This window comes from Rutilus rutilus, assembly GCF_951802725.1.
Source record: "Rutilus rutilus genome assembly, chromosome: 22".
NCBI lineage: Eukaryota > Metazoa > Chordata > Actinopteri > Cypriniformes > Leuciscidae > Rutilus > Rutilus rutilus.
The window spans coordinates 6,803,482-6,815,837 of NC_140227.1; the positions used below are offsets into that span (position 1 = coordinate 6,803,482).

At 40.2% G+C, this 12,356-nt stretch overlaps 1 protein-coding gene across 1 annotated transcript in view; it reads right to left on the bottom strand.

The window, feature by feature from the left end:
- Nucleotides 1-286: 286 nt before the first annotated feature.
- The window catches only part of ano8b (anoctamin 8b), a 32,425-nt gene continuing 20,355 nt past the window's right edge, over nt 287-12,356 (bottom strand). The window contains exons 12-17 of the mRNA XM_084395357.1: nt 12,165-12,239; nt 11,255-11,992; nt 9,467-9,658; nt 9,221-9,352; nt 6,652-6,762; nt 287-5,168 (exon numbers count right to left, since the gene is read on the bottom strand). Coding sequence (XP_084251483.1) covers nt 4,476-5,168; nt 6,652-6,762; nt 9,221-9,352; nt 9,467-9,658; nt 11,255-11,992; nt 12,165-12,239 — 1,941 coding nt within the window. The 3' untranslated portion in view covers nt 287-4,475. The remainder of the gene's footprint in view (nt 5,169-6,651; nt 6,763-9,220; nt 9,353-9,466; nt 9,659-11,254; nt 11,993-12,164; nt 12,240-12,356) is intronic.

The window sequence follows — 12,356 nt, forward strand, 5'->3', positions numbered from 1 at the left end:
TACAGGTTTGTAACAACTTGAGGGTGAGTAAATGATGACAGAATTTTCATTTTTGGGTGAACTATCCCTTTAACTAGTTTTTCCATCAACTCAGAAATTGAAATCAGTCAAAATGAACCGCAATATTTAAACCATATCGTAGCCTGCAAAAAAGATTGAGCAAATTCATATGAATCATAGCCACCAATTTGCCAAACCGTAAAATAGTTAGGAATTATGAGTGTTGAAAATACTAAAGCAGCATATTAGAAAACTGTAACTGAAAGAGAAACTGAAAGACAATACAGAAATTTAAATCTGTTTATTATCCCATTTCAATTCTTACAAAAATATGACAAAATAAAAGAAATAAATAATCCCATTCCCTAATATTGTTTTCTTTAATAAAGAAAAGTTTTACAGTGAAACATTGGAAGAGCTCATGATAGGTTTGTGAGGTTGCCTTCAGAGAGGGAATTCTGTGGCCCCCTCATCACAATCAGTTCATATTTCACAGTTAGACCGAATGTAAAGCAGTTCTTACACGACAAACCTACGCAGCCTCGTAATGCTTTCAGCTAGCGGCAGCTTAACTATTCACATCTTTCAATTAAACAACAATAACGGAAACAGAAATGATACAGGGATGACAAAACATTACAGCAGCCTCACGGCATCGAAGACACCATGATCTATCATATTGCAGAGTTCAGGTCAAAAAGAAAGCAACAAACAACCAAAAATGCCTGTTACTAACAAATCGTTCACCGAGCATCGGACAGTTAAAGACGGTTTATCTTTTACTCTTTTAAATATAATAACATATCCGACCTATATCAAATTTTAAATTCAAATCCCACGAGGGATGTGTATTAGTTGTGGTAATATAACTAATATTTTAAGACCCAAAGGAAGTATACTGCTGCGTCAGGCCAGGTTGTTGAAGTGGATGAATTTGTCAATGAAATGAAATAACTTAGTGGCTTGATAAACACGTACTAAACATAAAACAGATTCAAATCACCATTCAGGCCAAAATATTATTGCAACAATGTCTGCTCAGCAAATCCTGTCAACCAAATATAGAACAAATGCATAGCTTGTTTTATTTTTTTATATGAAACTAAAAAGTAAAACTGTCATAATCCATTACTTGAGGCACCTCTCGTCTCTTCATGACCTTACACTGGAATATAAGCTCATACACACATTCCACTGCTTCACAGAAACCCTTCACAGGGTGTGACACCGTGACTTGTGTGACAGGTTTTTGATAGCAACAACTGAGTACATTGTGTGGAGATAAGACCCTCCCCTCAGTTGCTCAGGTCAAACTGACAGTATTATTCAAAGATTTCTTCCAAAAACACACTCAAACTGCCTCTAAAGACAGAGATGGTTTGTTTGAGAAACTAAAATACGTCGTCCTTCACATTTCCAAACCGAAGCACGTGCTTAGCAGCTTTGCACTAAAATAATGTGCAAAGAGGAGGCAAATATTAGTTTTGCTTCAGTAAAAAAAGAAACAATTATATAAATCGGTAGACATGAATGATAACAAATGCTGAATATTAAACTGGAGTAAAAAAATGACAGTATATTATTTCAGTAGTGTATTAATAAAAAATAAAATACAGCATTTCCATATGTAATGAGGCCGGTAATGAGGCATCGTACTGCTTATATTGGCTTGCAGGATAATTCATATTTAATAAGTATTAAAGCATTATAATAATACCTGTGAAAGGTTTGGAAATACCAACTCATTCTTTATTATTACTAATCTCCAAATTTTAGAACGACAGGAGAGTCTTCAAAACTATGAAATAATACAAATGGAAGTATGGGAATTATGTAGTGATCTTATATTTGAGCTCCTTCAGACTCAGCAATTCAAATTCAAGCATTTAAGCAGAAACCTTGACAGCACAAGGTTTGAATGGAGATGGATGAGATGTCATCTGTCAAACACACAGCTGTCTCAAGATGTTTCAACACTATCTTGCTCACAGTTTAGAGTAGTTTCCAATCTGATGTTGTTAAGAGGGGTTAAAGTCTGCTCTGTGTGTAACATATCAGCTTGAAGGTTCAAAACAGAGCTATAATGATAAGAATATTGGTGGCAATGTAATGTGATGACCATCAAATTTAGGTAATGACACTCATTTTTATGATAGGTATCTATGGCCCTGTTTTCCTGGTATTAAGATGCGTTTTGGTCAATCGGATCACAATTAGATGAGGGAGACACATTCACGTTTACATCTGGTGTCTCTTTTGTCCACTTTCAACCACTTCTGTCCTGATTTCTTCGAGGGCAGGGTCTATGGGCGGCAAAATGTGTGTGTTTTTTTCAGGACTTTCGATCTAATAGACAACATAACCTTAAACGATTTACATATGAACATGCACGGAGACGACGGAAAAACAGAGGATGAACACACAGCTTTCGTTTCTGCTCTGACAGCCACAAGACCAAGCTGTGAGTGCGACAAAGTTTAAATCCCATCTGGCTAGTGCGCTTCCCATAATGTTTATGCATTAGGTTAGTAGGCGGAGAGTAGACAGTCTTTTGTGGCTGTTTGAACACATTCGACCACATGAGCGTCTACACCAGGGATAGGCAACTCCGGTCCTGGAGGGCCACTGTCCTGCAGAGTTTAGCTCCAACCCTAATTAGACACACCTGAACAAGGCAATCAATGTTTTCAGGATTACTAGATAGATACAGGCAGGTGAGTTTTTATCAAGGCTGAAGCTAAACTCTGCAGGACAGTGGCCCTCCAGGACCGAAGTTGCCTCTCCCTGGTCTACACTATGAAAGCAATCAGGTCGAATGCATTTTCGACTACCTCTGGAAGTGGACGAAAGTGGACAAGCTCAAAACATTTTAGACCCTGTTTACACCTGTATTTAGCGTCATCCACTTGTGATCCGATCAACCAAACTTATCTTAATACCAGGTGTAAACAGAGCCTATCGGCCTCTCCTGCTGCCTTTGTGTACAGCGCTTCACGATAGTGCCAAATGGATATTTGAATTTTGAGACAAACAAGTAATCGACATCACACACCCCTTTGCATTTGTCTCTTTGCAGTTTTCATTATTGATTTTTTTTAATCTTATTAATTAACATGAAAATATTGCCATTCGGGGCCTATTATTCGGTATGGACTTACTAAACCACCAATAGTTTTAGCTTGTAAAGTTGCTATTGCTCTACTAAACCAGCTGTTTTAAACACATACAACAGTTCTCAGGCCAAAAATCACCCATTGTTGGAACTGCTGCTTATTGTGTGATTATTGTTGTTATGATATGATGGAGGTCATACTGTGTGATTGGTATAAACTATTTTTTTTCTACTGGCAGCCCAATAAAATATTACAATTATCAGACTAGTAATTAAACATTGCACTTTAAAAACCGTCAGAAACGCAGCTCATGCATTCCTATTTGGGTTGCAGAAAAGGCAATGTGTGTGTGATTAAGTGTTTGGAGGGGGGTCTTTTCTATGAAGTTCTCCTGTAATATAGCAAAGCATTAACCATTATGGGGCGAATTCACTAAACAGTTGCACCACTGTAGCGTGTGGCATTTCCGCACAAAACCATGCGTCTTGTTTACTAGCTGCAATCCAACTTAACCAGGTTCTATATGCGCCAATATAGCACTGTGCCATGCGTATTTAAATGACGTCATTGTCATTCTTTCATCGTCAGCTCACTTTCTATCCAAATGAAGCGCTGACAGGAAACAGATTTTATTTTAAAATGGATGTTTGTGTGCATTTTCCAGTAGTAATAATTGTAGCAAGCAAATATTTTCTGACCTTTTAAAAACAGTTCCTGCTGTGAAAATTGTACCGTCCGCTGTCTCTAAGCTATTGTCTGAAAACAAGGCGCAAGTACTTTCGTGGCAACCATTACCTGATTCGCTTACTTAAGTGAATCGGGTGCTAAAACAACGCAGACAACACGTGCAAATACACAACGCTAATTGGTGGGCGCAATATATTCTAAAGCCGAAAGTAAACTTCTCTAGTCCGTGTTCCGCTCCGGCTTGCAGACAGTCAGCATGACGCAATTTTCGTCATTAGCACAGTCCGCTGATGTCCATGCACCCCATCTGCTTGGAGCCCAATTTTTGTGTCCACGTGGACTTGTGCATGTACAACAGTGCATGTGTGAGCGATTTTAGCGCTCAAAAAGAAAAGTCCACTAGGTAGCACCGAACACATCCATCTGTGCTCAGTCAATAGAGTACACTTTTGAAGTGCTTGCACACACAATTGTGTGTTAGATGGAGCAGAACACGGAAAATGAAGTATTCCCGGGCCTTAAGTGAATTCCCCCTTATCTATTTTACTTAACAGCTTCCAGGTCAAGTCTTACACAGCCTCAAAAACAGAAGAGGACCTTTCCCTTTCCACTCTCCCTCCCTCAGTGTTACTAAGTAGTTTCACACACTGTTTTTTAATGGAGATCATTTTCTTGTTACATCTTAGGACCTGAAGGATCAGCATCGGATGAGGATCCATTCTCCCCATTCTCTCCACAAGGGGATGGGATTTCGTCCGGGACCCCGTTGAGGTCGGACTTATTGGGGGGCTTGTCGTGCATCTGTCCGCCATCCCCTGGTTTTGAAGATTGAGCTCCATTTACACATGCCCCTGCTTCTGATTTCCCAAAGTTAAAGAGTTTCCCAGGATTGAAGGACTTGTTGGGTGATTGGGACCTCTCCGCCCTCTCCTGGACTGGAGGAACTGCTGACGTACTAGAGGAAGCTGTCGCAGTCTCTTTCTTGTTCTCGGGAGACTTCAGGAACTTGAAACTAAGAAAACCCGGTAGCTTGGGTTCACTACCCGTGGGCGACTGTGGGGAACGGGCTGTGCCGGACGAAAACTTGTTCTGTAGAGGGATGATCTGCTTCAGTTTCATGACATTGTTGTTACCGAGAAGTGAGCTGGGTCGCTTGGGTTTCTCCCCCCCAGAAGCGCTCCCCCCACCCCCTGGTCTGGTTTTGCCACTTTGGCTCTTGTCGTGGTGGTGGTCGCCACCCGAGGAGTCCGAGCGTCCGTCGTCTCGATCCCGCCGGGCCTGATACTCCGCCTGGCGCTGCCGCTCTTCTTCCTCACGCTTCCTCCTCTGCTGCTGCTGGAAATGCTGCTGTGCCTGACGCTCATGCTTCTGAAAACACATGTCCACCAGCAATGAATACAATCGGAGTTATATTAAAAAATGTCCTGGCTCTTCCAAGCTTTATAATGGCAGTGAATGGCCGTTTATGTTTTGAACTTGAAGTCCATCAAAGTGCATCCATTCATGATAAAAGTAATCCACATGGCTCTGGCGGGTTAATAAAGGCCTTCTGAACCGAAGCGATGCATTCGTGTAAGAAGAAAAAAATCCATATTTAAAACTTTATTGACTAAAATAACTAGCTTCCGGCAGACGGCGAGAGGCGTCAAAGCTTACGCTACTCCTACATCCTACGTCATACATCGTCAAGTGTTACTCTTTCGGCGCAAGTCAACTTGCGTAGGCCGTCTGCCGGAAGCTAGTTATTTTAGTCCATAAAGTTTTAAATATGGATATTTTTCTTACACGAACGCATCGCTTCACTTCTGAAGGCCTTTATTAACCCCCGGAGCCATGTGGAGCACTTTTATCATGAATGGATGCTTTTTTATGGACTTCAAAACATAAACGGCCATTCACTGCCATTATAAAGCTTGGAAGAGCCAGGTCATTTTTTAATATAACTCTGATTGTATTCGTATGAAAGAAGAATGTCATATACACTTAGGATGGCTTGAGGGTGAGTAAATCATGGGGTAATTAAAATTTTTGGGTGAACTATCCCTTTAAAACATTTTTATGAACAGAAACTGGGAGTATTGATATATTAATTAACCATTATTATTTTTGTGATTCCAGTTTGCTGAGGCCCCCTATTGGGCCCCAGTCTCATGGTTGAGAACCACATGATTGTTCCCTTTCCCCACTCCCCTGCTGACCTGCACTCACATTTTATCATTCCAGCTTGCCTCATTACAATGCAATCTTTTGTTTTGAAGAAAACAGGAAGAAATGCCTTCTGGGCAGATTTACTAACAGCTCGCTCCAGCGCAAACCCTCTTTTGCCGCTAAAAAACTACTGTCAGGATTTACTAAAGACACGCAGTGAAAAATTAGCACTGAAAAGGTGTGGACAGTTATTTTTGAGGCTGATCATATTGCATATGCACTTGTAGGAGTTTCACTTTCGGAGGCAAAATTTATAAGAGCAGAGTGTTTAATGAATTGCGCAACGTGATTTATTACGCTTTGCGCTAGTCAATTTACTGGTATTTGAGGCATTATTTACCGCCCAAAAAAGTATGTGTTAAACCAGATGATAATTTGCGCTACTCTTGGTAGATTGTGTTGGTCATTATGGAAATGATCCAGCTGAGTCTGTGTTCTTTAATTTGTGCGTTGTCAGAACTTTCCACTCCCATCTGTGTTTTTTTGGAATTGCGCTCTCACACTAATTTGCCTTGTTTAGTAAATCTGGCCCTTACTTTCCTAAACATTCTTTGGTCAATCACTACTACTAATATGAAACTAAATACCTTGTTTACATCATCAGAATGGCTCTTGAGGGGTTGGGCGGTGGATGGGCTATTACCTTAAATGCCTCTTTGCGCTGAAACTCCAGCTTGGCCATTTCCTCTCCCACCCAGCTGGGGATGTCTGGTATTGCCACATGAATGATATACTTCAGTAGAACTGCAAAGTGCTGGTCATAAAAGGAAAGACAGAAAGAAGAACAGAAGCCAAAGTATGTTTATTATCATTTCCCTCATGTGTGGTATAACAAAAATCTGAATACAGTTCTCCTGGAGTCACGGTGCAGAAAATACAGTCTTTAACACCAAATCCTATAAACAGAAGAAAATAGAGGGCTTCAAGTGAAAGAGGTTCAGAAGGATCTTCAGACTAATTGGCATGAATAGAGGTATGGTCCATAATTGGCCTGAAGACATAGAAGTGTTAACGATAACTTTTTAAATGTGAATGACAAAGCTACACTCGTGCTTTCAGCCCTGAGGGTGCCATAGCTTTTTTTTCCAAAGGCTGGAATAAAGTACACAACTTTTGCCCCAATTTGCAGTTTTAACAAGGTGATTCTAGTTGCTGAAATGCAGAGTCGGTCTGCATATTTTGGGCAGTCAGAATTGGCAGATTTAAGAGAAAATTGAGCAGTGTATTATGGGCATGGACTGATTTTTTAGCATCATACTATGATTCCATCCAGTATGAAGAAATCAAGCATGTTTGATATTTTCAGCTAAAGCTGGGGACACACTTAATGACTAGCTGACACATTCTAAGACTGAACTGAACACACTTACAGACTGTTTCCAACGATTGGAGCAGATTTTAAACACCGACTGTGAACCGACTGAACGCGACTGTCTCTGACTCTGCGTTTGTGCATGATCAGTCGTAAGTATCAAATTACATTCATAATCGGCCTAATAGTCGTTAACTTACAGTCGTGTCCCCGGCTTAACAATTACATGAACAGAGAAACGCATGCTAGTTCACCCTTTTATCCAAAGTGAATACAGTACAATTAGTAAGTTCATAACCTACAACACTAATGATGTCAGGGTTCAGTTAGAGTGAAATATGCCAAAGTTCAGACTACACAATATTTTTGGCTTTTATGATAGTCACTGTGACAGATTGTGCGATTTTGACTCCTCAATTCTTGCCGTGTCGTGGACAAGAAACATGTCAGACTACATGTTACTTATCGACCAATCATCGCTTGGCATCTTTAACGATGTGCGTGATGTCATTGAGAAGGAGGAAATAGCAACTGTTACCCTAATGCTAATTCCAGGACTCACTAGGTTAGCGCCTCTGCTATCGTTCGTCAGCATTTATCTTTTTTCACTGTTTCATGGTAGTCCTTCAAGGAAACATCATAGAGGCAGAAGTATTGTTGCCATAGCTTCACAAACCTTTCCTCCATTGCATGATTCCACCTAGCAGCACCAATAACATCATCTCTCTTTTGTTTCGCCATGTTTGAAAGCTGTGTACGGAGGAGCTTCTGTGCTCCTACTGGTTAATGTCACAGATGTGACGGAACCATAGACTGTAAAAAAATATGGATGTAGTGTCCATGACGTCACCTGTAGGTTTCTGAAAAGCATTTTTGAAGCCCAAAGTGGGCGGTGCCAGCCGTCGCCATCTTGGCAGCGCGTCACTCCCGGATAACAGAAAATGGGCAAAGAGGTGGGATTAGCTGAGGTGACGTGAGGGCTAACAGACAGCAGACAAACGGCTAGTAGTGACAGCAGCGGCAATCTACCTGTCACTCAAGTGGCCACTCCCTTAATTATGCAGAACTTTAAAGGGATACTCCAATTTAAAATGAAAATTCTGTCATCATATACTCACCCTCATGTTGGTTCAAACCTGTATGAATTTCTTTCTTCTGCTGAACAGAAAGGAAGATATTTAGAATAATATTAGTAACCAGACAGTTTCTGGTCTCATTGACTTCCATAGTAGGAAAAAATATATACTATGGAAGTCAATGAGACCAGAAACTGTCTGGTTACTGATATTCTTCTAAATATCTTCCTTTCTGTTCAGCAGAAGAAAGAAATTCATACAGGTTTGAAACAACATGAGGGTGAGTATATTTTAAAGTGGAGTATCCCTTTAAGGCTTAATATTAAATAATTGAAACGGATGAGTTAAAAAAAAATTCACCCCTCACAGTTGTCATGAAGGGCAAAATTAGCTATATAGACCAATATATAGAATTCTTTTAATTTTGGGCATATTAACATAGAGGTTCTATGGGATTGACTCTCTTTTGGAGCCTGTCTCTAGCGGCCAGTCGATGAATTGCAGTTTAAGTCACTTCCGTGTTGGATTCAAGAGAGAGACCGGAAGGTTGCCGCTTGGACGGAACTTGGAATCATGGAGGGCCGAAAAAAATGCTAGACTTTCTGTCGAGACGCCGTGAAGCAGCGCAGGCGCGGCGTCGGTTGTCATCCACTATGACACACTGTGCGAGATAATCGAATGATTCTTTTCCCATTGTCTTTTACAAATAATCACGACATCCTAAGTCAAATGGATCTTGCCAAAATTGGGATGATTTTGTTTAGTCTGAACTTGGCATTAGATTTATAGGGAGTGTGTGTATGTGCTTGAGTGTGTGTGCGTACCTCTAGGATGACGATGGAGATAATGGCCATCTCAGGACTAAGCCAGGGAAACAGTCTCTGTAGCTGCCCACACTGACCAATCAGATAGCAGTTCACTATGATGGCAATCAGACCCATGGCTTCCATAACTGTCTGTGCAATGATACAGGATTTTACACAACCTTGTGATTTAAAGACACTCCTAGAACAATGTCAACTGAACACATTTGTCCTTTATGTATTTCAAAGTACTCGGTGTAGTCTAACCTGCCACTGTCCGATGCTCCCCACCCTCAAGCCGAAAGGTCTCTGTAGGCTGGTGCACAGTTTAAACGCGTCACTCCGGATCTCAATGATATTGTTGATGAGGGCACACATGGCGGCCAATGGGAAGGCAGATGAAAAGAGAACCACATATCCAAACTGGACAAACATCTCCTGGTAGTCCTGAAATGTGTCCTGGAAAGCAGTTAAGAGACTTTGTTTAGAAGTTTAGAGGTTTTCTGAAAGTATGTCAGTTGGAAGTATCTGTTTGACTGCAGGCGATAGAATATCAGTAATCTAGAACACACAGATATTCATTGTTTTCTGATAACACACATACATTACAGAGACATTTGCAGTAGCCTACTTTATTTAGTCAGAAACCATTGTGTTCCATTTTAAATATTGTTAAAACATTATATAAATGAAAATTAAAAAAAGTCTATTATGCTCACCAAGACTGCATTTATTTAATCAAGAATATGGTAAAAACAGTAATATTGTAAAATATTATTACAATTTGAAATACATGTTTTGAATTTTAATATAATTTTTAAAATGTAATTTATTCCTGTGATGGCAAAGCTGAATTTTCAGCATCATTACTTCAGTCTTCAGTGTCACATGATCCTTCAGAAAACATTCGAATATGCTGATTTGCTGCTCAACAAACATTTCTTATTATTATCACAAATGCAAATTGTTGTGCTGCTTAATATTTTTTGGAAACCGTAATACATTTAATCTTATTTGTGTACAATCATCTACTTAACAACTTTAAAACACTAGATATACATTCAAGGCTTTAAAATCATAATTGGGTTTAACATCCAAAAATAAACATTTTAGTGACATAATACATATAAGCACAAATGTTAGACCGTCACCGTTTTACCTGAAAATGAACATCTTGGCAATGTACAGTGGGCTCCACAAATATTGGCACCACTGGTAAATATGAGCAAAACTGACTGTGAAATTCTCCTGAGAATTGCATTTGTTACAGATTTTTTTTTTTGTTATGCTGGTTGAAAGTCTCTTCACATTCTGATGGCAATCACTAAGTTAAGTGGTCTAAATATATTTATATGTACACAATCAATCAAAAGTTTGGGATCTGTAAGATTTTTTATGTTTTTAAAAGAAGTCTCTTCTGCTCACCAAGGCGGCATTTATTTGATTAAAAATAAAAAATAAAATTGTAATATTGGGAAATATTATTACAATTTAAAACAGCTGTTTTCTAAGTGAATATATAGTAAAGTGTAATTTATTCCTGTGGTCAAAGCTGAAATTTCAGCATCAATACTCCAGTCTTCAGTGTCACATGATCCTTCAGAAATCATTCTAATATGATGATTTGATGCTAAAGAAACATTTCTCATTATTATCAATGTTGAAAACAGTTATTTCCATTTTTATTTCAGGATTCTTTGATGAATAGAAAGTTCAAAAGTACAGCATTTATCTGAAATAGAAAGGTTTTGTATTTATGTATATATTTTTTTATTATTTAAAGGTTAGATTTTTTGAATGAAAAACTAAGAGGAGAAACTGGAAAAATTTCACAGTCAGTTTTTCTCATATTTACAATGGGTGCCAATATTTCTGGAGGTCACTGTCTGTTTACACAAGTCGGCTTGTTTTAATGAAGATGAACACTAACTTTTCTGAATACATATTTAACTAAAGATTCAGTTAGTTTTGAACATTTTCTGTGAGCAAACACTGCCAATGCGGTGTGAAATGTGTTTGTTTGTCTTAGACTGTACGTATGGAGTGTCTTCTGACCTGGTACGTTTGCATGCAGCTCTCGATCTCGGCCTGTGTCAGCGTAGCGGTTTCTTGCTCCTCAGGAGGATCCATCCATGAATCTCTCTTCGTCTTACTGTCAGCCCTCTCTAAGCTCCGCCCCCTCTTCCTGAGCCTCACTGACGTGCTGTTCTCAGCTCCTGTTGTCAGCGGCTCCCCTGCCAGTTCCTTCATCTCTGAAACCCCGTTTTCATCATCATCATCGCACATCTCAAAAACCGAGGCAGGATCCATGCCCCTCTCCACCATGGTGGGGCTCCCCTCCTCCAGGAAGCTGTCGTCCACTGGGCTGACGCAGCTCGCGGACTTGCGGTCCACCTTCTCAATAAAGCTGACCTTTCGCAGCTTCAGGCCGCAGTCAATGAGGCTCTCTGATTCGTTCTCTTCTTCGCTGTGCCTCTCCCCAGGCTCCTCCTCCACATCCTCATCTGGGACGCCACAGCCACCATTGAGACACATGCGTTCTCGCCTCTCTTGGGGGCCCTCCTCACCCATCTGTGGGCCGCGCAGACCTGACCCGAGCACAGTGGGGTCGCTGGGCGAGACCTGCGCTCGTCCTGCTGCGAGTCGCCCGTACTTGAGCAGTGCAGACACCAGCAGCTCCCAAACAGCCCGCAGCGTGAGCTCACCCAATCGGTGTCGCTCGGCCAAGTAGGGCTGCAGGACTTCCTTCATGTTCTGCACAAACTGCCGGATAATCAGCAGTGTGGCCAGCATCTACAGCAATAGGGACACCAACAAGTTATACTCTCACATGACAAGGTTGAACATTGATACAGATGTCCCAATTTCAATTCCAATCTGATTTGAGTAATTTATTAGGTCATATTTAAGTTAAAATGTCCATTTTGATTACATGCGAAATTCTGGTCCAGTCAGAGTCTCTCACCTCTTTCAGACGCTCCATGTCTTTGAGGTAGAAACCAATATAGAAAAGGCTGAGATAAGAATTTACAAACTGAAACTGAGTAAGAAAGAAAGAAAAAAAGAAAAAGTTTCAGGAACAAAATGTGAACATTTTAGATACAAAATGTTGAATACTCCAAAATGTATACGTATATATTATTATTTTATAAGTACT